General features: G+C 36.3%; 1 protein-coding gene across 1 annotated transcript in view; it reads right to left on the bottom strand.

Annotated features, from left to right (window-relative positions):
* Positions 1–20,898, bottom strand: part of CTTNBP2 (cortactin binding protein 2) — an 88,547-nt gene that overhangs the window by 44,894 nt on the left and 22,755 nt on the right. Inside the window, exons 3-4 of the mRNA XM_072871460.1 lie at positions 8,595–8,819; positions 500–2,162 (exon numbers count right to left, since the gene is read on the bottom strand). Coding sequence (XP_072727561.1) covers positions 500–2,162; positions 8,595–8,819 — 1,888 coding nt within the window. The remainder of the gene's footprint in view (positions 1–499; positions 2,163–8,594; positions 8,820–20,898) is intronic.

Here is a 20,898-nt window from a genome sequence, read left to right as displayed (position 1 = left end):
TAGGACAATACAGTAGCCACAGCTATGCCCTGTTTTCTAAAAGATTCACAAGCACTGAAATACATATTCCATGGAAGATCACCAGCAGAGGTAATTTTCAAAACATTATTTCAGACTGAGAAAGCATTTTGAAGTCCAAAATAATATAATTCACCAAAAAAACCCCCAAACCCAAAAACCCAAAGAAGAAAAAAAGGAGTTTTTTTAATATACCATAATCTGCAGCCCATTTACTTTAAACATTAGTCCTCTTTACCTTTAGAAAAAGCCTTCAATTTGGAGACCTCCTTAAGGAAGCAAACTAATTTATAACATTACTAAATCAGCAAAAGAATTCCCATACCTCTGGAATGTGGAAAAAATATAAATGAAAACTTCAGCTTTTAGAAAGTAATAAAGAGAAAGGTATAAAAAGATAAATAAAGCAAACAAGAGACATATAGGAAAAACAAAACATTATTTTAGAGGAAGACAGTTTATAGCATATCAATCCCTTTACCTGATGCTGTTACCAGGAGGCTGTCTGAATCACATGGTCTACAGGATGAAGCACTAACAGGGTTTATGGAGGAGCTACAGGCAATGGTGGTGGGAATGACAAAGGAATTTTCTGAACATGCAGGTTGGTTCAGTCCAGGGAAGTGGGAAGGCCAGGCACCCACCTGAGATGAGGCTATGGCTGGTATGGCACAGCCTGCAGGTGCCACAGATAAATCTATAGCAGGTTTTGGTGGCAGCTGAGGTGAGGACTTAGAAATAATTTCCTCATTTATTACCCTGATTCCTTGTGGTGAACTTGAAAGAGGTGAGGTCACGGTTTTGCTGTCAGTTTTTGCACTTGTATTTGGGGATCGACTACTATCCATTAAAACTTTAAGCTGTGGGTGCGGTGGAGAAGGAGTTTGCGAAAGCCCTGGTTTTTTAGGAGGAATAGGTGGAGGATTTCCTCTGTCAATTCTTGATACACTGGGAGTCTTTAAACTCATTCTACCTACTGGAGGGTAAGTGCCAACTTCCATTGAATGTGATGTCCCCGGCCGCGACGGAGTGCTGCTCTGAGGGCTTGTAAATCTCGAAAGGACTTGTGTAACAGTATTCCGAGCTACCTGTTTGGCAACTAGGTTGTCACGACTAGTAGGGGATACGTCCCTTGAGGGGGGGCTTTGGGTTGTGTTTCCATTTTGGTCTTGATCATTCGCATTTGCTTGAAACCTAAATCTAGCTGCTTGGATTCGTGGATTTAGGCCTGGATGTCCAGTAGCGTTGGCAGATGATGAATGCAAACTGTGCATAGATGAAGTGAGCGAGGAATTCTGAGCTGCAGCAGGCGGTGCTGCAGGGGTGCAAAGGGAAGTACTATTTGAAAAAGGGGAAGTGCTACTTGGTAAATCAGGTGATGAGCCTGTACTTGGTCCATTTTCCTCAATTCTGTTTTGATTCTGTGTAAGAACAGGAGTTGCGGGAGGGACAAGTTCACTAGATGAAGATTGCCTATCGATGACAGGCTTCACAAATGCTGCATTGGCACACACATTCATTTTTGTATTGCCAGACACTAGTGGGTTCACTGTAGAAGGCTTTACAGATACAGTCAAAGGCAACTTCTTAACATTTTCTGTGCTACTGTCCATCACTACAGTATCTGTTTGGCAGGCAACAGTTCTTGAACTTAGCTCCTCTGTTTCAACAGAAACAGAAACAAGACTCCTATCTTTATTTTTATCTTTATTTTTAAGAGAAAGATTAGCTTTACTTTCATTCTCCTTTTTTAATTGCTCAATCATTTTGATCATTTTATCTCTCTCTTCTCTGAGGTCACTGGTGTGTGCTTCCTCTCTATGAAGTTTGGCACGCAACTGCTCTCTCTCTGTGTCAAACTCAGACAGCTGCTTTTCCATTTGAGCTTCCATTTGCGTACTCCTTTGTTTCTCAGCTGCAAGAGATGCCTCCAATTCAGTAGCCTTTTTCTTTTCCTCTTCAAATTTTGACATCACTTCTTCCAGTTTCTGGGCTTCCTCTACAATTCGGCCAGACAACTGCTTACACTCTTTCACTAGCATCAATACTACATGCTTATTCTTTCCACGTTCTTCTTCAAGACGAGCGGATAGCTTTTTGTGCTCCAGCTCAAGATTCTGTAACTGAGATTTTTCCATTTCCAACTGTAAGAAAGCATAGAGAAAAATTCTCATTAACGAGATGGAGACTTTCAACATAACCTAGTATTCACCTGACATTTATATTTTAACCTTTGAGAGTATGCCTAAAATGAACCTGTCCGCCCCAGGGAAGTGATTTGTGATGTCTAACACAAGTGCCTATAATCTTATACAAGCAAAAGAAAAAGAAAGGCATCTCTGAAGAGCAATTCAGAAACTAAGTAAGCCCATCTACTTTCCTCTGTTGACAACACAGAGACTCCCCAAAGTGATTAAATGCTTGTTATTCCTGAGTGAGGAGCTACCTGTTCTCCAGAAATTAGACATAAGACATCACAGAAAGTCCTCTTCTCAGTAAAGGAACTAGACACATGCAAGAGATGAGCTTTGCAAAAAAACCTTTGAGCCCAGAATGAAAGGTTTAAGCTTTAGGTCTTCCTCAGACTGAAGGAGATTAGGGTTGAAATACACAGCCCATCATGCCCATCATAGGTGTCTTATATACTGTTTTAGCATTTATAAATAAGACATGCATTTCTGAGACCAACTTTTTGGCACAGTTAAACATATCTTCCTGTACTTACTAATAGCAGAAGGTCTCTTCTAGCAGTGATGTATAAACTATGTTATAAGCTAGAATCAAAAAAACTACCTACTATGTGCAGATAATGGATAAGAATAATTTTTCCCCTCATTCATATAGTCATCACCTCTAATTCACCTTGCCTGCTGATTATGCTTTTATTCAAAGACCCTGTTCTAGAAAAGCACTGGAAAAATATGTTAATACACCATTTCATAAAATACCTACTAGTAATAATGCAACCCAAATTGCTTCATATTTTCCCAAGGAAACTTTTACACAAGTCAAACAACAACAAAAGAAAAATTGGTTTCTTTCTTCCTGCTCCTCCCTTCAGATACTGATGCAGTAGCTTCCTGTATGGCTTACCTGAACGACTGATAAAAAACCAAATAAACAAAACCCCAAGAAACTGCTGAACAGTCCTTCTCCTGTACTCTTTTTATTGGTTTAGCCTTGTCAGTTCTGCTTCATATTTACATACAGATCGATACAGAAATAATAATTCAGAACTGTACCACTAAAGTGCATTTTCTAAGGGGGCATTTTTTCTGGAAAAATACTTTCGGGTACCTATGAAAAAAATAATGAAGTGCTCACAAACATGAATGGTTAATTTTGACTGCAACAGGAAACTGTTTCATGCTTCTACAATACGAGAACATTTCATAATGCTCAAAAAAATAATCTAAGAAAAGCTGTGGCAAATAGCAGTACATTTAAGATCCTACTTGGAATAAATGTTTCACTTCAATAGATGAAGGAGGAATCATAGATTATAGATTCAGATTATAGTGTCATGGGAAAATGATACTAACTTCAGCATTTAAGACAATACCACCATCGTGAATATATTTACTGTAAACTGTAATGTGGGAAACAAGATGGCCTAAGGGATTGGTAATTGCTATGGAATATCTCCTCTCTCAGTCAATGCTTAAAATATTGTCTTGGTTGCTAGATGAAAACAAACAAACAGACACACAGGCAAAAAAACCTCCAGGCATTACAACATAATAGCTTTTCAAAAGCCTGTTGCTACAGCACACTATTCCCTGTCCTCTCCAATAGGAGATGAAATTTCTTAGCTCTGGAAGCTTTTTCCACATCACTGTAGATGTGTCTACAGTTCATTTTAAACTAAATTGCATTTAAACAAAAGCTAATACAAATATAATTTTTAAATAACAGTTTTGTTATTCTCCAGTTATACCACAGAGTAGAGTTGAAACTCATGCAATCAAGACATGAGTACAAGAGGGAGAGAGTCTGCAGTTGAAATGGAAATAAATCCTACTTGCTATAGCTCATTGTCCCAGGGATAATTTTTTCCCACATGGTAGGTAGAATTCAAACACAAGGAAACGCTTAAAAAGGAACAGAAGTGAAATGACATAGAGAGAACAAAAAAATAAATCCTGCGTGCATTTACACTTATAGATGAACATGTGTCTCAGTCTCCCAACATTTCTAATCACGTTACCTGACTGTAAATTTTTTTTCTGTTTTCTTCAGAAGAATGGGAAAAAGCATAAAGAGGTGATGGCAATATTGATGTGATGTATATTATAGTAATAGTAAAATTACTTCCTGAAATCATACCATTATCATAAGAAACAATGAACTAAGAGGAAGAAATCACTATGGGAATTTATACCTACATTATAAATGTCATCTTGACTTCAAATACCTCAAAACCTGTTTAGCAGTGGAGAGGCTCCACTGGGGTTATAGAGCTTCATCCCAGGTTAAGCAATACACTCTGTACAATGCCTTTCACAGAACCAAGTCCACCCTTTCTTAAAAACAGTGTTAAATATATAAAAAATAAGGTATGGCATTATCAGTCATTGCTAAACAGACAATATCAGCAACAACACCTCTTCAGTTATGTTAATGACAGTACAGCTGCAAATTAAATTAACAAGCTATTATGATGACACTGTATTTAGGAATGGTCCCATTCACAGTTCTTCACATGCAGAAAAATAATTTTTTTTTCTCAAGCATTTCATTGTTTTTTTCAGAGCATCCAACAGCATTTGGATGCTTCACAAGCATTTCAAAGCAAGTGGAGTATCCAACAGTAACAGTGGAGCATCCAACAGTTTCTTTTTTGTTAAAACAGATACAAAAATCATGAGAAATGTATACAATTTTTAAAGCCTGGAAATGCAATAAGATTATAGTGAAAATGTTTTAATCAAGATTTTCTATACTTTATTATTCCTCCAGTTTGCTTTCAGGTGAGGGACTGGTTCTATAAATTAACTGTTGTGAAATTATATTACTTTCAAATAATTACATGCAGATTTTAACATATAACTGGGATTAAATCAGCTTACCATACTATTATAGTATCTTATTTGTAAGCATTGCATATAAATAAAGAATCCCTAATATATATTTAAGTTCTCTATTTGATTTCAAATTGACAAGAGCAACATTGGTTTCTCATTTTACATCGTCTCCTATGTCTATTTCTCCCCCTTGCCCTTGTTTTGGCTGCATCGTCTTGAATACGACAAACCTCTGAATATTTACACTGCATTTTTTCCTTTAGATGACAGATTTGGAACTAGCTGTAATTATTTATGAGTTTATGAACTAACTATGACCTGACTTTTATCAAGTGTACTATATGCATACACTAAACCATATCAGTAATGTAATCATCTGGAAATGTGTCCAAGAGGGATGTGAAAAGGGGTAAAAAAGGATACTGAGAAAAATGATAGTGTCCCACAAAGAAATAACCAGCAAAGGCCCTTCAAAGGTGAGAGACAAAGTGCATGCCTTGTGAGAAAAGGTAGAGGGAGCTTGGCTTGCTTAGTCTAGTGAAAAAAAGACTGAGGGATAATCTAATAGCAACATACCGCTCCTTTCGAAGGGCCCTTTCAATTATGACAGAGTCAAATTCTTCTTGGTAGTGGCAGGTGGGGCCCCACAACAAAAGGTTAACATGAAAAATTGCCCTTTAAGAGACTCAGTCTTGGAAAAAAGTTCTTCACAAGGATAGTAGTGCAGAAAGGCTGCAGTATTGCCATTCCTGGGGGTTTTCAGGACTCAGCTAGACAAATTCATAGATGACCAGATGTACTGCTGTTGATAATCTGCTTTAAGCACAAGGTTAGACTAAATCACACCAACGGGCCTCTTCCAACCCATGTGTCTGTCTTTCTTTGAGCATGCATCCCAACACTAACTTCTCTGCAAACACTTGACAAATCAAGAACTGTCATTTTGATTATCTGGTTTTGAGTTCCCAGGAAACCTCAAAATTAATTTCTATAGCAGCTCCAGGAAAAGCATTCAAAGAGATGGAAGAGGACGGAGACTTAACGCAAAGCAGATGACATCTGGGGATTAGGTGTTTGGTATATGAAAAGCCTATGACTGACAGTCATTTGTGTACCTCTTTAATTTTTCTACATTCTGGCACATTGTTATGACTTGCTTTTTATGATCAAATAAAAATTTTATTCAAAGAATACTTCTAAGGTCACTATATTCACAGATCCTCAGGAATAAGAGTTCAGCCTGAGCCTGTTTAAAGTCCAGTAATATCCAGAGAAAATAAACACAGCTGTACACAGACTTCATTACTTAGTGTAACAGTGAGACAGTAAGGCAATTCCAAACATGAAGATAGAGGCATCACACATTTGGAGGAGAAACCACTCTTGGAGGGAGAAGGTGCAGCTGGCTCTGTATTTAGGTCACATTTGTCTAGGCTTAACTTTATTTTTCTTACATTAGGTCACCCTACTTTGTTGAACATTTCTAGAAATCCCTCAAAATACTTTAATTACCCTCTTCCATGGAGGGATTTGAGAGATGGAGAACAGACAGAAAAATGTGGAACTAAGGGAAGGTAAAACACTGTATGAATGGTTTGTGAATGAATGGAGATGGTTGAGAGATATGTCATCTGTTGCCACAAACCCAAGAAGTTTAAGAGGGTGCCCTGTCCAAATAGCACTTCTAATTGGCTTTAAAAGAGGAAGATGTAAGTTCTGTAGAGAGTCATGCACACGGCTGCTCAACACCATGCAGTTTGTTTTCAAATCCTGTGTTATTTAAATTTCCTGTTTGTTACAAGGAGTAAAAACAGTAGAGTCATAATTACACACTTTCAAAGCAACACATACTTTTTCAATTGTAGTGCTTTAAAGTTTAGCTTGAAAGTTACAGACTTCAGAATTGGGTGTACTACAGGTTTAGGTACTTCTCAAGGTAAGAATCAAACTGCAAAATAAATTAAGATCAAACTCTTAAAATTAAGGTCTAAAGAAAAAAACGTCATGTATTTTTCTAGGAAACAAAAGACAAGTGCATCCTTTCCTGTACATGCAGACTTATATATAGACTTTGGTAATAAACCTGGGCCAAAAAAAGGACAAAAATGGAATTTACATATCAATACCCTGACTTTGAGACATATTCTCAATATGTAAGCCCATCTTACATGCATGTATCTGTCCACATACTAAAAGGCAGAGATAGATGAAGAATTTAGGTACAAGAAGAGACTTGTGGCCATGCACTGAAACAAGAAACTAATCCAGTTGTCCACGAAGATGTGTCAGGGTCTCTCCCAATATCATTCTTCAGTCAGAATAAGCAAGTTTACTCGCTCTTTTCTATGCTGAGACAACCCCTTCCCCAAAATCTCAACTTACAAAGCATATGAGAAAGAAAATTAACATTTAAGAGTCCTCTAAAAGAAGTGCTAGGTAAGTACAAGTAACAGTTCATTACATAGGCCATTACACTGGTTTAAGACTTACATATCATACATACAGTCTAGTATTATTCATTTTTTGGATGCAGTATCTGTATTTCTGAAGGCTTAACAGAGCAGGGTTGCTTAAACTAAACTAAACAACAGAGCTAAGATAAGAAGAAAAGGTTTGATGATTTAATTTAAGCATGTATTTCCGGCATACTTCCAGTACTTTTGTGTGCATATTATTTCCCAAAGAGCAATTACTACCAAAATCAGTTTTACGTCAATTGTCTTAGCATTGTCTGGGGTTTTTTTAAACATCAATATAAAACTATCACCAAAAAGCTATTTCACAGCTGCTGAAGACATTCTATCCATCTTATGCCCAGTGAGGATGATTCAATGCCTAGCAAGCATTTCTTTTCTAATTATTCAAAAATACCTGGTTTAGGTTAGTCTATTGTATTACTGTTGCCTTCTTTCCTCTCAGAAACCCCTCCCCAACATATTAATATTTAGCTATGCTTTAGGAATGTATGGCTTACATATTAGTGAAATATGTGCAACCAACCAACCATTCACTTTCAAAATAACATTGTTTTGTCTTCAATATGAGACTGTTTTTGCAACATACTTGTTCCAAAATAATTTTCTCTTTACAGCAAATGTTCTAAATATGCAAAAAAGTATTTTTTAGAGTTATAAATTACTTTTACTGATTTATGAAACAGAGCCACCTAATATAAAATGCAAATAAATTATTTATTTTATGCTATTTAGGTTAGAACAAAAATAACAGTAGCTCCTCTAGGCTTCAATGGTGTTGGTTTAAAAATATATTGTGATGATGCTTTCTCAGCTCACAGCTATCCACTTATATACTGGATAGACTTGTACCAGTTATATTTCATTTATTCCGTAAGTAGAGCTAAATTCATGGAACGAATGAGGTGTGTGCACAAAATATCACCAGAAAATCAGCACCTCACTATATCTGACAATTAAGCGATAGCATTTTAACACTCGTAATGATAACCAAGTTGGACAAAGATGCAAATTAAAAAAGTGGCATGAAAGAACAAATCAGGAGAGGAAAAAGGAAAAAAAGTTGGTAGCAGGATACCTTCTTTTGTCTGTTTTCAGCAGCAGCCAACTGAGCTGACATTCTTTCTTGCATTTTCCTGCAGTGAGCCATAACAGCTTCTAAAATGGACAGAGGGTTCATGCATATTGGCTTCTTTTCTTTATCACCAGCACCTGCCTCAAAGTCTCTCTGAAGAGCCAGAAATGGGTCACTCAGATTAAATCTTCCATATCGCTCCTGGATAAAAACCTCTTTGCGCCGGGCCTAACAAAAATACCAAACAGACAAAGAAATAAAATTAAATGCATTCTTTGGAGTACACTCACACATAGATGAGACCTAAACTACAGGCAAAGTTATGTTACTTATTTACGTTTTTAAAATATTTTCTTTAGGTATTAATTTACAATCTCTAAAAGAAATAGTCAGGTATGTTGCACACAGATTTCATTACAGTCAATACAATTCACTACATAAAAAACCCCTTCCCTTTCTCAACTCAGTACAGAAATGTCAATTTGCAGCAGTTTCAGAAGTGTCACAAAAATAACATCTTGTAAATTGGCTGATACACAGAGGAAAGGGAAGAAAAACATTCTAAAATAAAGTTTTCTATTTCTGTGTATTAAAATGATGCTAGTAAAAGATATGAAAACATGCTTTATGTGTTTACTGCAGTACCAAAATAAGTATTTTTCAAATAAAAAATTGATGGCATGTTTATATATACACAGATTTTCATAAGTAATAGCAGACAAGCAGAGAGCAAAAATACCACCGAGGTTTTTCTGAAACTAAGAGACTTCATATCTCTGTTCAGGAAGAACTTAATGATCAAGTTTCTCCATACCATTATTTTAAAACATAATTATATTTCCAAACTACAGTACAACACTTTATATCATAACAAAAAATATTATACAATAAAGATCAGAGGTAGTTTTGCTTGACAAATTGTTGATTCTTCAGCCCAAGATGAAAACAAGATCAGTTTCAGAGAAGGTATTTTTATACATTTGATACACAGTACACAGGAAAGTCACAGATTAGTACTGACTTCTAACAGTCTTCATAGAAAATAATGTTCCAAAATCTCAGGCTTAAGACCCATCTGATTTGTGGTGGGAAAAGAAAACCAAACCAAACCAACCAACCAATCAAACAAACAAAAAAACACCAAAAAAGCCCAGCAGAAAGATCCAATGATTTCTAAAATTTTTGTTGTGGTGTTTTTGTGCTTGCACATATAACAGAAAGCAGAAGGAAGAAATCCAAACTATTATAGCACAAATTTTGGAAGAAAATGAAGGCTTGTTACCTTAACAATTAAAACAGTCACCAGAGCAGCTCTTTAAAGAAGCATGTCTCAAAAAATCAGAAAAAAACACCACAGTGCAGAGAAACGTCATGAGAAGGAAGAATCCCTCCAAAAATGCATAAAACATTTACCTGTGATTTGGTTCAAATTCAGTTTTGAAGAATAAGCAAAAAAGAGGAAGAATAAGCCAATTCTGAGATACCAAAGAGGAGGAACAGGCCTCATGGTTACCAAATGGGTTAGGAGATCATTTGGAAAGCTTGAAGTTAGAATTGTAACATATGAAAAGGTAATAAAAGGTAACACACATTTCAGAGCATGAGAAACCAAAGAACATAAGAACTATGTTAGAAAAACTCTCCAGAGGCTAACTACAAATAACATACCTTAGTGAATGCTCAACTTTTTCCTATATATTGTCTACAAAATTGAAATGTTGTGGGAAATTAAAAGGTAAAAGAGAATTTGACTGCAACAGAAATAAGTGTGCCTACATATTCTGATGCTTGAAATACTTTTAGTCTTTTTTTCAATTTGATAGTATAAATAGAACTTGAAAATATTTATTAAAAAACCCCATGCCTTTGGGACATAACTTCAGAATAAGCTTACAGAGTTCATTCAGACCTAAAGTCTAGCTAGGTTTACGAAGTCAGGTAGTGATTGCTCGAGGAGACAAAAATAAGCTGATAGAACCTAGTTATTTTTTATAAATTGCCTTGCAAATAACCCCTAATTAGTCTAATATTTTAATCCCTTAATTTTTAACTTAGATTTTTGAAATAAAATAAAATAAAATAGCTAGTTCCAAAGGTAATATTACAAAACCACGTCAGGAGGGGCTATATTTGTAGCTCCTGGTTCTATACACTGATGTTACAGGACAGTACACAGCTTAGGAATTCAACTTTCATGTAAAGGAAACAATCAAAACCAAAAACCTGGCCCTAAATGGATTAAAGTTCTAAGCAGCCAAACAAGATGACAAACCCAAGCAGGTTAAGAATTTAAATGGAGATGGAGGCACAATCCATATATAAATTACCAGCAGTGTAAAAGCCACTTAGGTTATATACAGAAAGTGAGCCATCAAAGTAAAGGAAAAAACACTGATGTAGCAGCTCAGCTGTAAATAAAAAGAAAAGACCACCAGAGCCTCCATCCTTAAATCCAGAGACCAACAGCAAAAAGAGAAGCCAAGTAGATTAACTGATCTCAGAGGCAAAGGCAAGCACTCATGCCTTTAAGGAAACACAGGTAGACAACCAGTGAAATAATGTGTATTTTCCAATTTTTTCTATGACCCATGACTAGCTGTCCTCTCGGCACATGCTGTATGTATGCAGTATGAACGTATTCTTTGAAATGTTCTCTAACATGCATAGCAATTAACAGAGCAAGCAAGGCAAAGGCTCAGTATGCACCTGCCAAAATAGTAACGGGACTGGGTGTTCGGATTCGTTAACTAAGGAAAAGATGAAAATATATAGAAGGGATGAGCTCCATCTGAATTAAAATTAAAACAATCTGCTGGCATACATGCCAGCAGAATTAAAGTGGCTACAGGAAAATCTGAAAGCTAAAGACTGTGGAAAAACCAATAGGTCTCAAACAGGACACGGTTTGGGACGACAGACCCTGTAGGGCTGAAGCCATAACTGTATAACCTCAAACACAGGGTAAAACAGACTGCCAACTCTCAAACTATAAACAGCAAAGTCATCTCAGGATGCTTCCAAGTCAAAGGGGAGCTAAATGCAAAATATTAAAACAAATGTTTCCATGTTTCCATACAAAGACTAAAAATATAAAATAAAATGATGGGATGAGGATGCATGATTTCAAATGAAGATACCAGAATAAAAGATAAAGCAGAAGCTTTGTAGAAGGGAAACGAGTAGTTCCCTAAAACTTAGGCACAAAGTGGCTAAGACAAGCTGGGCTTGGGTTTTTTTACATTATTTCTCCAGCCCCTAAATAATACTTCTGTCCCTTTGCACTTCACTAAAGTACATCAGATGGGAGAAACAGAAATAGTAGAATCAGAAAATTTTCTCTCTTACATCATCTTTCAGCACTGAATTTCAACTCATAAGAGCTAGTAGTAACATCAAGATATCTTTTTTATGGCACTCATTATCTGGGGAATGTACAGTCTAGTGTCGTATGGGTAATTAATCCTTTAAAATAGTCTCTGCATAATTTGGTGGCTGTGCTAAAACAGCATTAGCAGTGTCTCATATATTAGCTTCGATTGCACAACAATATATACAGAAAATAACACTTAAAATGTTGATTTGTGAATAATTAACTGAATGCATTTGCAAAGACAAAATTTTAAAAACCAGACAGAATATGTACCCGCTACAGGAGGTAATCAGGACTGCTGCATTGTGAAAGGTGCTATATGAATTTATAAACCGTCAGCTCTATTTTTCTGTACATACCCATTTGCACAGCGACTGGCCTTTTAATGGAAGGACTGAGATTGAAAGAATTTAAAAGTATACAAAAATGTCCATGGGAAATGATACTTTTTGCAGCCTATGCCAGTGGTACACAAAATTATGACTTAAGCTAAATCCTCCAACAGGTAACTAATAATGAAAACTGACAGTAGACACACACAAATCAAGGGAAAATATCGAAAAACAAAGAAAAAACCCTTCAAATAGTTAATTCATGAAATTCACTACTGCAATAGAGTAAAAGCTTAAACTTATTTACAACAGCTTTCAAATTCAGTCCACACTGAATACAGAGTTTCTAAATCTTTACACGGGATCTGAAACATTAAACAAGGAGACTAAAATAAGAGTGCAACTACTACTTAAAAAGAACGAAAACCCAAAGTTTCTTTATGGACAGGCTGGTCTATAGCATTATGTTAGATCAAGGATGGACTACAAGTTTATACTAAAAAAAATACAGTAGAACTGAAAAACATCTTCAGAGAGGAGTGAAAGATGATCAAAAGGTACAACACAGCTTCTCTTCAAGGAAGAGCTAAATAGAAATAGGACTTTTCAGTGTGAAACAGACACAACCAGGGAAAAACAAGCTAGAGGTCTGTGCACTAACAGGACACGTAGCAATCGTCCCATGATCTAATGAGGGAAATTTGAGTTGGACACAAACTCTTCTCACTGAGAGCAAATAAGCACTGGAACGTGTCACCCAGGAAAAACATATAACCTCTGTCATTGGGAGATTTCCAAAACTAGATTGGATAAGGCCATTAGCAACCTGATCCATGTTTAACGTTAGTCCTGCTTTAAGCAGAAGATTGGACTGAACTATCTCTTGAGGTGCCTTCCAACCTAAATTACTCTATGATTAGTGATTTCTTCTAGGACTGTTATTTTTTGTCTTATAGATGCTAGCAATCTTCTCAAGTAACAAATGACAGAAATGAGCTCTCAGAGGAAGGAAAAACAACCAAATGCTTATTGGTGGAACAAGTCTTATGTCTTGCTTCAGATCATGAAAATACTTTTTATGACTTAGAAAACAGAACTTATCATCTGTGATATTGTCAAAAATAAAAAATCAGTACTGAACAATCCTAGGGATTACGCAGCTGTGCAACACAAGGGGAAGGTTTACTCTCAAGTTTTCTCTCCTAGACCTGCAGCCAACAAGAATCTGGAGGATCACACTGTAAGATAAACTGCTTATTTTATTACTCTCTCAGGGAGCCTGTCTCCTACCACATACAGCAAGACACCCCATTCACCCCTACACCAACTTTTTTCACACTATTCAAGTCACCTCTATGCACCTATCTGCCAGCTGCCTCCTGGACACTTCCATCTCTCAAACTGACCCTTTGCAGTCACTGACCCCATTTATCTACTGGCAGATGAAGACTGGCAGTGGGGTGTGCAGGGAGAGGAACAAAAGGAGTGGAGGTATCTGGACGATGGGCTGTGGGAAAAGCTGCAAATCCAGTATAAGAACTGGCCTGCAGTCACTTGTTTCTTATGTTCCACTTCAGAAGGAAAAAAAAAAAAATAAAAAAAAAATCTATATTCAGTGACCAAACAGAATTATGAAGTCTAATTAGATTTTTTCCCCCTGTTATTGAAACAAGAATGTAAGGGGGCAGGGAGGCCTTCAAACAGTATCCATCTTACTGTAGACTTAAAGCTAAAAACATAAAAAAAGCAAGGAAAAACAAATACAACCAATTAATATATAAGTAAGAATTAAGCCCAAAAACAAAAACATTAATCACATAATATAAGTTATATTGTTAGTTTTCTTTCAGTAATAATCTACATTGATATTAGTTGCACACATTTGCTGAAATGAGTTTTCATAATCAGCTTACATAATCAGTAACTGAATATATAAGCAACAGTATTTTTAAGGTTAATACCGCATTTTTCCCCCAATGTATCTCAAAGTTTCCTCTTCGTTTACCTGCCAAGTTAAGAGTTCAGCAAGTCCAAGTCTTCCATGCAGCAATTGATGATAAAGATCAAAAATAGGACTGCATGTCCTACAGTGCGGTGGAACAATGGAACTGAATTAAAGCTTCCCCAGAACCCTTAAACAAAATTTCCTTCCTTTCAAGAGCATTTGTTCCTCTGATTAATTTCCTTTTCCACATATACTAAAATTGTTTCAACAGATGTTGATAGGTTCATATTAATATTTTCTCTTGACATATGTATTAGGGAGTGGTAAAAAGTTTTCTAAAACTAACCAGCACAGAAGAGGAGGCAGTAAAAGCTTATTTTATGTGTTATGTTAAAGACGAGGGTGAGCCCTTCATTCTAAACAAAATTGAAAGGGCAATAGATTTTTTAAAAGAGGAAGGTGGCTGAAAGAGAACATGTTTATAAATCTTATTCAGTAACATTATACAGTGTCTTGAAATGATTTGCTGGAGCTATTCATTTAAGCAAAAGAGAATTATCAATGAATATATACTCATAATAAAAGCAGTACTTTCAGAGATACCTGCAAAATACCAGGGTGAGGGTGGGATATGATATCTTACTATGATTAATTCAGAATGACTCTTCAAAGAATGCTAGCAATTTTGCTACACAATAGGGTTTGGGGGCTTTGTTTTTTGGCTTTTTTTGGTTGGTTTTTTTAAATGCGGATGTAAATGAATGTTTTCAAAGTATCATATGATATGTTACTTCCACATAAAGTTTTACAGAACAAACTAAAAATGGAAACTTAAACATCAATGTCTGCTGCAGAAATGGTATCCTGTGGCATGATTTCTGTCAATGAACACGTGATGCTCAATTTCTCCTTACAATCTTAACTACAGTCAAAATTCCTTTCTTCAGCACTGTGACAGTGCATACCTATGCAAAGTCTACAAGTGAGTTAGACTTTAATGAACTCAATATTATATGAAAAATATTTGACCAATATATTCAAACTGTCTGTTTCCATGTTGTGTCAAGTATCATAAGACAAAAACTTGTGTGTACACTTTAAGGATGAAAAAAATGGAAACTCTCTGAAGAAGACTGATGATCATAACAGGCTGCTAGTTCAAAAAGAGTGAAAACAGTAGAAAGAATTGAGAAATAGGAGGTTGCAATCAGCAAGTTAAACAAAACCAACATACAGGTTGATTATGCTCTGACAGACATATATAATTGTTTCATACTATAAAAAATGCTCTTTACAGATGACTGATCAGGATCATGAAAGAATTCAAGTCTTTTGGTAGAGGTACGAATAAAGAAAAGAAAATATACTCATTTAGTAATTTTTCATGTAAGGCACACATACTCATAAAAAGCATTCAAAACTATCTTAGAGCAGTGTCTCATAACAGTCACAAGCCATCCAAATATATAAATGAAACTCCTTACAGTGAAGTAGGCTGCATGAAAGTGCATGAACCATTAAAATAAGAGTAACAACAAAAAGTTGCATTATTCTCTCATTCACAACGACCCACAGAACTTTTCCAAAACTTTGTAATGCGCAGTGTCGCTTTCTCTCAGAATCACACAGCTTTAAATCCATGCTTTTAAAAAGCATTTTTCAAGGTAAAAAGAAAGCTCTGAATATAAGACTGTACGTTGTTTTACAAGACTATCCCCAGTAACCTCCACTTAAGAAGATATACAAAAACACCATTTTAAGGCATAAAAGGTCAGATATTACCTAGCAGTTGATGAAAACAACAGCAAACCAGATTTTCTCTATTTCATGCCAAGTATCCAAATATTAAAGTGGTCTGCAAAAAGCTGTACAATTTCCTCTTCTCTGCACTAAAAAGCAGACTTAACAAAAGTACAACATGCCTAACAACTAATTCAAATCTCTCTGTGTATAGGAGGACAAACATTTAATTAACACTTAAACAATCCTGATTTACAATATAACAGAAAGCACTGAAGAATAATTATACAACCAAGGTAATGTTCAAGCCTGGATTTCCTTAGGGGTCTGACTCCATAAAAAGAGAATATAGTCCAATAGTACCAGTTTACTATTACCCCAAAATTGCTAAGTAGCACAATCTCCTTCCCTTTCTCCCTGTTACCTCACAAAAACCTCCATGAAAGAAGGAGGTACAGACAGGATAGACAGACAGACATATGCTTCCAATTCTTCATTACTAATTTTCTCCCTTAGAGTAATGAAAATCCACTATTTTGAGGTTGCGGATTTAAAAATGAAAAGGCCATATTACAAAGCTAAGATCAATTACTAACAGATCAGTACCAATGAGAAAAAACAATACAGTCAATATAAAATATTCTTCACTTCTTACAGATGTAAAAGGTGAAATTCAGGCCTTGCACTAAGTTTCTAAATGAGGAAGAAGAAAAAGCTCAAGTTGTGAAACAACATGTGCTTTTAATTGAGAAGAACCATCCGGATGTTCTATATAAAGATGACATTAGACCTATTTTATGACAGCTTTGTTGTCTAACGGTTAAACATTTGAAAATTATAGGCCAATATTTTGTAAGGAAGTATCACTGTTCAATGCTCTGATTATCTAACCACCCAAAGATTTATTTCTGAAAATAATACAGATTTTCATACTGATAATGAATCTCAATGGATAGAAGAGACTTGAGCTTTCTGATTACTTTAAATAACCATTTGTCATCTAGACTTTTTTGCATGGTCAAATTTATAGTTCAAATTAATGCAAATCAATTCATAATTCTTCGCAGGGAAATCTGTCAGCTATTCTCCTGAAGGAAATCTGACTCACCTCTAACCAAAAAAGAGCACTTTAACCTTCATGCTTAGCAGTTAAAAAGTTTCTTCAGCTAAGTAACAGATAAAACATACCAAAGGCATAATAAAAAAACTTTAACTAAATCAATCTTGTTTCTTTTTCATTTACAGTATTTAGATTTTCATATTTTCAAGCTATCAAAATCTCAGTTAAAATATCATCCCATATTACTGCATGGCAATTACATGATTACCAAACTTCAATTATTTTAATGAAAAGGTATGGAAATTATAAGTTTACAATGCAATCATCAGGCACAGTCAACGTGGGTTCACAAAGGGAAAGCCCTGTTTAACTAATTTGATATCCTTCTATGATAAGGTCACCCGCCTAGTGGATGACGGGAAGGCAGTGGGTGTAGTTTTTCTGGATTTTAGTAAGGCTTTTGATACTGTCCCTCACAGCATCCTTCTGGAGCAGTAGGCCAACTGTGGGATGAGCGGGGTTCACGGTGTGCTGGGTGAAGAACTGGCTGAAGGGCAGAGCTGAAAGGGTTGTAGTGAATGGGGCTACATCTGGCTGACAAGCAATCACCAGCAGTGTTCCTCAGGGTTCAGTTCTAGGGCCAGTTCTGTTCAATATTTTTATCAACGATCTGGATGCAGGAGTTGAATACACCATTAGCAAGTCTGCTGATGATCCCAAACTGGGAGGTGCTGTTGACTCTCTTGAGGGACAAGAGGCCTTGCAGAGGGATCTCGATAGAGTGGAACATTGGGCAATGATTAATGGGATGAAATTTAACAAGTCAAAATGCCAGATTCTGCACCTAGGACGGTGCACAAGGCACAAGTATACATTGGGAGAGGAGTGGTGGGAGAGCAGCCCTGCAGAAAGGGATCTGGGGCTGCTGGTTGACAGCAGGCTCCATATGAGTCAGCAGTGTGCCCTGGCAGCCAAGAGGGCAAACCACATTCTGGGGTGCATCAAACACAGTATAACCAGCCGGTCAAGAGGGGTGATTATCCCGCTGTATTCAGTGTTGGTGCAGCCCCACCTGGAGTACTGCATGCAGTTCTGGGCCCCACAACGTAAGAAGGATGTGAAGGTCCTTGAATGTGTCCAGAGGAGGGCAACAAAGCTGGTGAAAGGGCTGGAAGGCATGGCCCGTGAGGAGTAGCTAAGCACTTTGGGCTTGTCTAGTTTGGAGAAAAGGAGGCTGAGGAACAATCTCATTGCTCTCTACAGCTTCCTGAGGAGGGGAAGTGGAGAGGGAGGTGCTGATCTCTTCTCCCTGGTATCCAGTGATAGGACACATGGGAATGGTTCAAAGCTGCACCAGGGGAGGTTTAGACTGGACATTAGGAAGCATCTCTTTACTGAGAGGAAGGTCAAACATGGGAACAGGCTTCCTAGAGAGGTGGTCGATGCCCCAAGCCTGTCAGTGTTTAAGAGGCATTTGGACAATGCCCTTAATAACATGCTTTAACTTGGTCAGCCCTGAATTGGTCAGGCAGTTGGACTAGGTGATTGCTGTAGGTCCCTTCCAACTGAAATACTCTATTCTATTCTATTAACAATGTGGATTTATTTGAGGTATAGTAAGAGAACTCAATGTTTTCAAAGGATTTCAAGTATTCACTGGACAGTAAATTATGAGAGTAATATGTATTGCCTCCAAGAAGAATTTTATTCTTGTTACTACCCCTAGTGAAGAAGCTGAATGAATGAATGGATTTAACTAAATAGATTTGATTTCTAGAATGGAACAGTTTAAAGTAAACAGAACTCATCCACATTGTATATTTTGGATTTTATGCCCTTATTAAAAGTTTAAAGCAATTTTCCAGCTAGTACTATCTTTACAGATACCATTACTTACTTAAAAGTTACCAGTTTTAAAATTGTCATATAACAGCTTATATTTTCACAATACCTAGCTAAAATTTTACTCTGCTATTTCAGAGAGAAATCACTATAATCACTGTTGCTCTGTTGTCTCAAATTTTCCATTTATTCGTACAAATGGAACACTGGCTTTTATAAGAGACCTAGTGCTAAGTATTTTTAGTGCACTTCCAGAGCTTCTAAGACAGATGCCTCTCTCTGGGAGAGCTGCAGGTGGAAAGGCCTATCCAGCAGTTAGGACAGCATTAAAACGGAGTGGGAGGGAGAAAAGCATGGGAACACATACACCCAAGCATAACAAAAGTAGTTGCTGCTATGTGAGTATTTTCACAAGTGTTGGATTTGAAGAGGACCCCAATCAAATCTCTTATCTTATGCACAATTATTTTTTTATAAATTACTATCATAATTTGGAAGAACCAATAACAAACCTTATACATTTTTTCATCAGCAACAGTAACATGAAGAGACACACAAACAAAAGAAAAAAGTGTTATGTTATCAGTTGCACTTTAGTGTTACCATCAACAAAATTAACTGTACCAATTATTGGCATAAAGGAAATATCCTGTGTATGTTCCCTTAACTAAAAATGGAAAATTTCATTTAACGTAATAATATAGATAGGATGACCCAGTTACATTTCTCATTGTCAGCAACGTGAGTAATGATGGCAAACAAATAAAAAGTTTTAAATAAGTCACTCTAACAATGAAGTGACAGCTGTATTATTCATAAAGATCAGAGAAACCGAGAAACAGTTACATCAACATGATGCTGGAATTTTTTATTATTATTTTTTTACAAATAGTGTGTGTATCTACTCAGTAGTTTATGTTGAATTATGCAGAAAGATCAAACAAGGGTAGCAGGAATCAAGTGGGAAAGGCAAAGTGATTATCCAAATAAGAAACCAGCAGAATACTTTCAGCTAAATTAGTAGTTACATGCCTAGCAACAATAAAGATATTCAGATCTTATGTGAAAAATACAAAGAGACTATTATCAGTTTAACAGTCACTGCTGGAAAGGACAGAGTGAAAAGGATGTTTGTAATGCAAGGCCGTACAGTTTTAATACTAGAAAACTAGTCTCATAGTTTCATACTTGTAGTCTCCAATTTTAGGAGAGCCTGGAAGAAGGGTATTTACCTGAGCATTGAAGCTTAAGCTTAGTAAAACAACACATATACAGGACTGTTTTAATATGGTTTACCAAAAGTTTTGCTTTGCTCAGTGCTTAATATCTCCCTTTGGCAAATAGCAAATAACTACCACAAGAAGCAACGTAACACTACCGAAAACTTATTTTGTCAATAGCTTCTAGAAAAGGCCTTTATATGTGTCAAAGTACCAGGATCCCTCAGATCAACAAAGTTAATCAGTACAGGGACTGCTGCTGCTACATCCCCAACATCTATTGGAAAAGGTGAGACTTGATTCCATTCATAGTGAAGTGCAAGTAATAAAGGTGTTACTTGAAGGAAAATCCAAATACAGTTTACTTGATACCTTTCATCATGCAAAGAAAAGTATTTATTGTCAGTTATCCACTCTTACAGAACTATTACTACAAAAAACACTGAATATAAGAAAAATAAATACTTTCATAGGCATCTGAAATGATCTTTTAAATAAGATGCTATATATAAAGCCAACCCACCAATACTGTAAACAGTATTTCCAAATTTTTATGACATGGACTCTGGCAGTGTCAAGGATAAGGTATAAGACTGTCCTTTAATTTCACAACATTTCCTGAAGTACAGTGTTAGGTTTTGCTGTCTTAAGCAGGCTTGGTCATTTTTTTGTCATGCAACAAAAGCTGTTTTCTTACATTGTAACCAGTCATACAATTCTTAGAATCTGAGGTCCACACAGATATTTACTGAAATAGTGCTAGTTTCTTGAATTGTTTGGCAATAAATCAGTGTATCA

This window comes from Ciconia boyciana, chromosome 1 (genome assembly GCF_034638445.1).
Source record: "Ciconia boyciana chromosome 1, ASM3463844v1, whole genome shotgun sequence".
Lineage (NCBI taxonomy): Eukaryota > Metazoa > Chordata > Aves > Ciconiiformes > Ciconiidae > Ciconia > Ciconia boyciana.
This window is presented reverse-complemented; position numbering and strand designations above follow the sequence as displayed.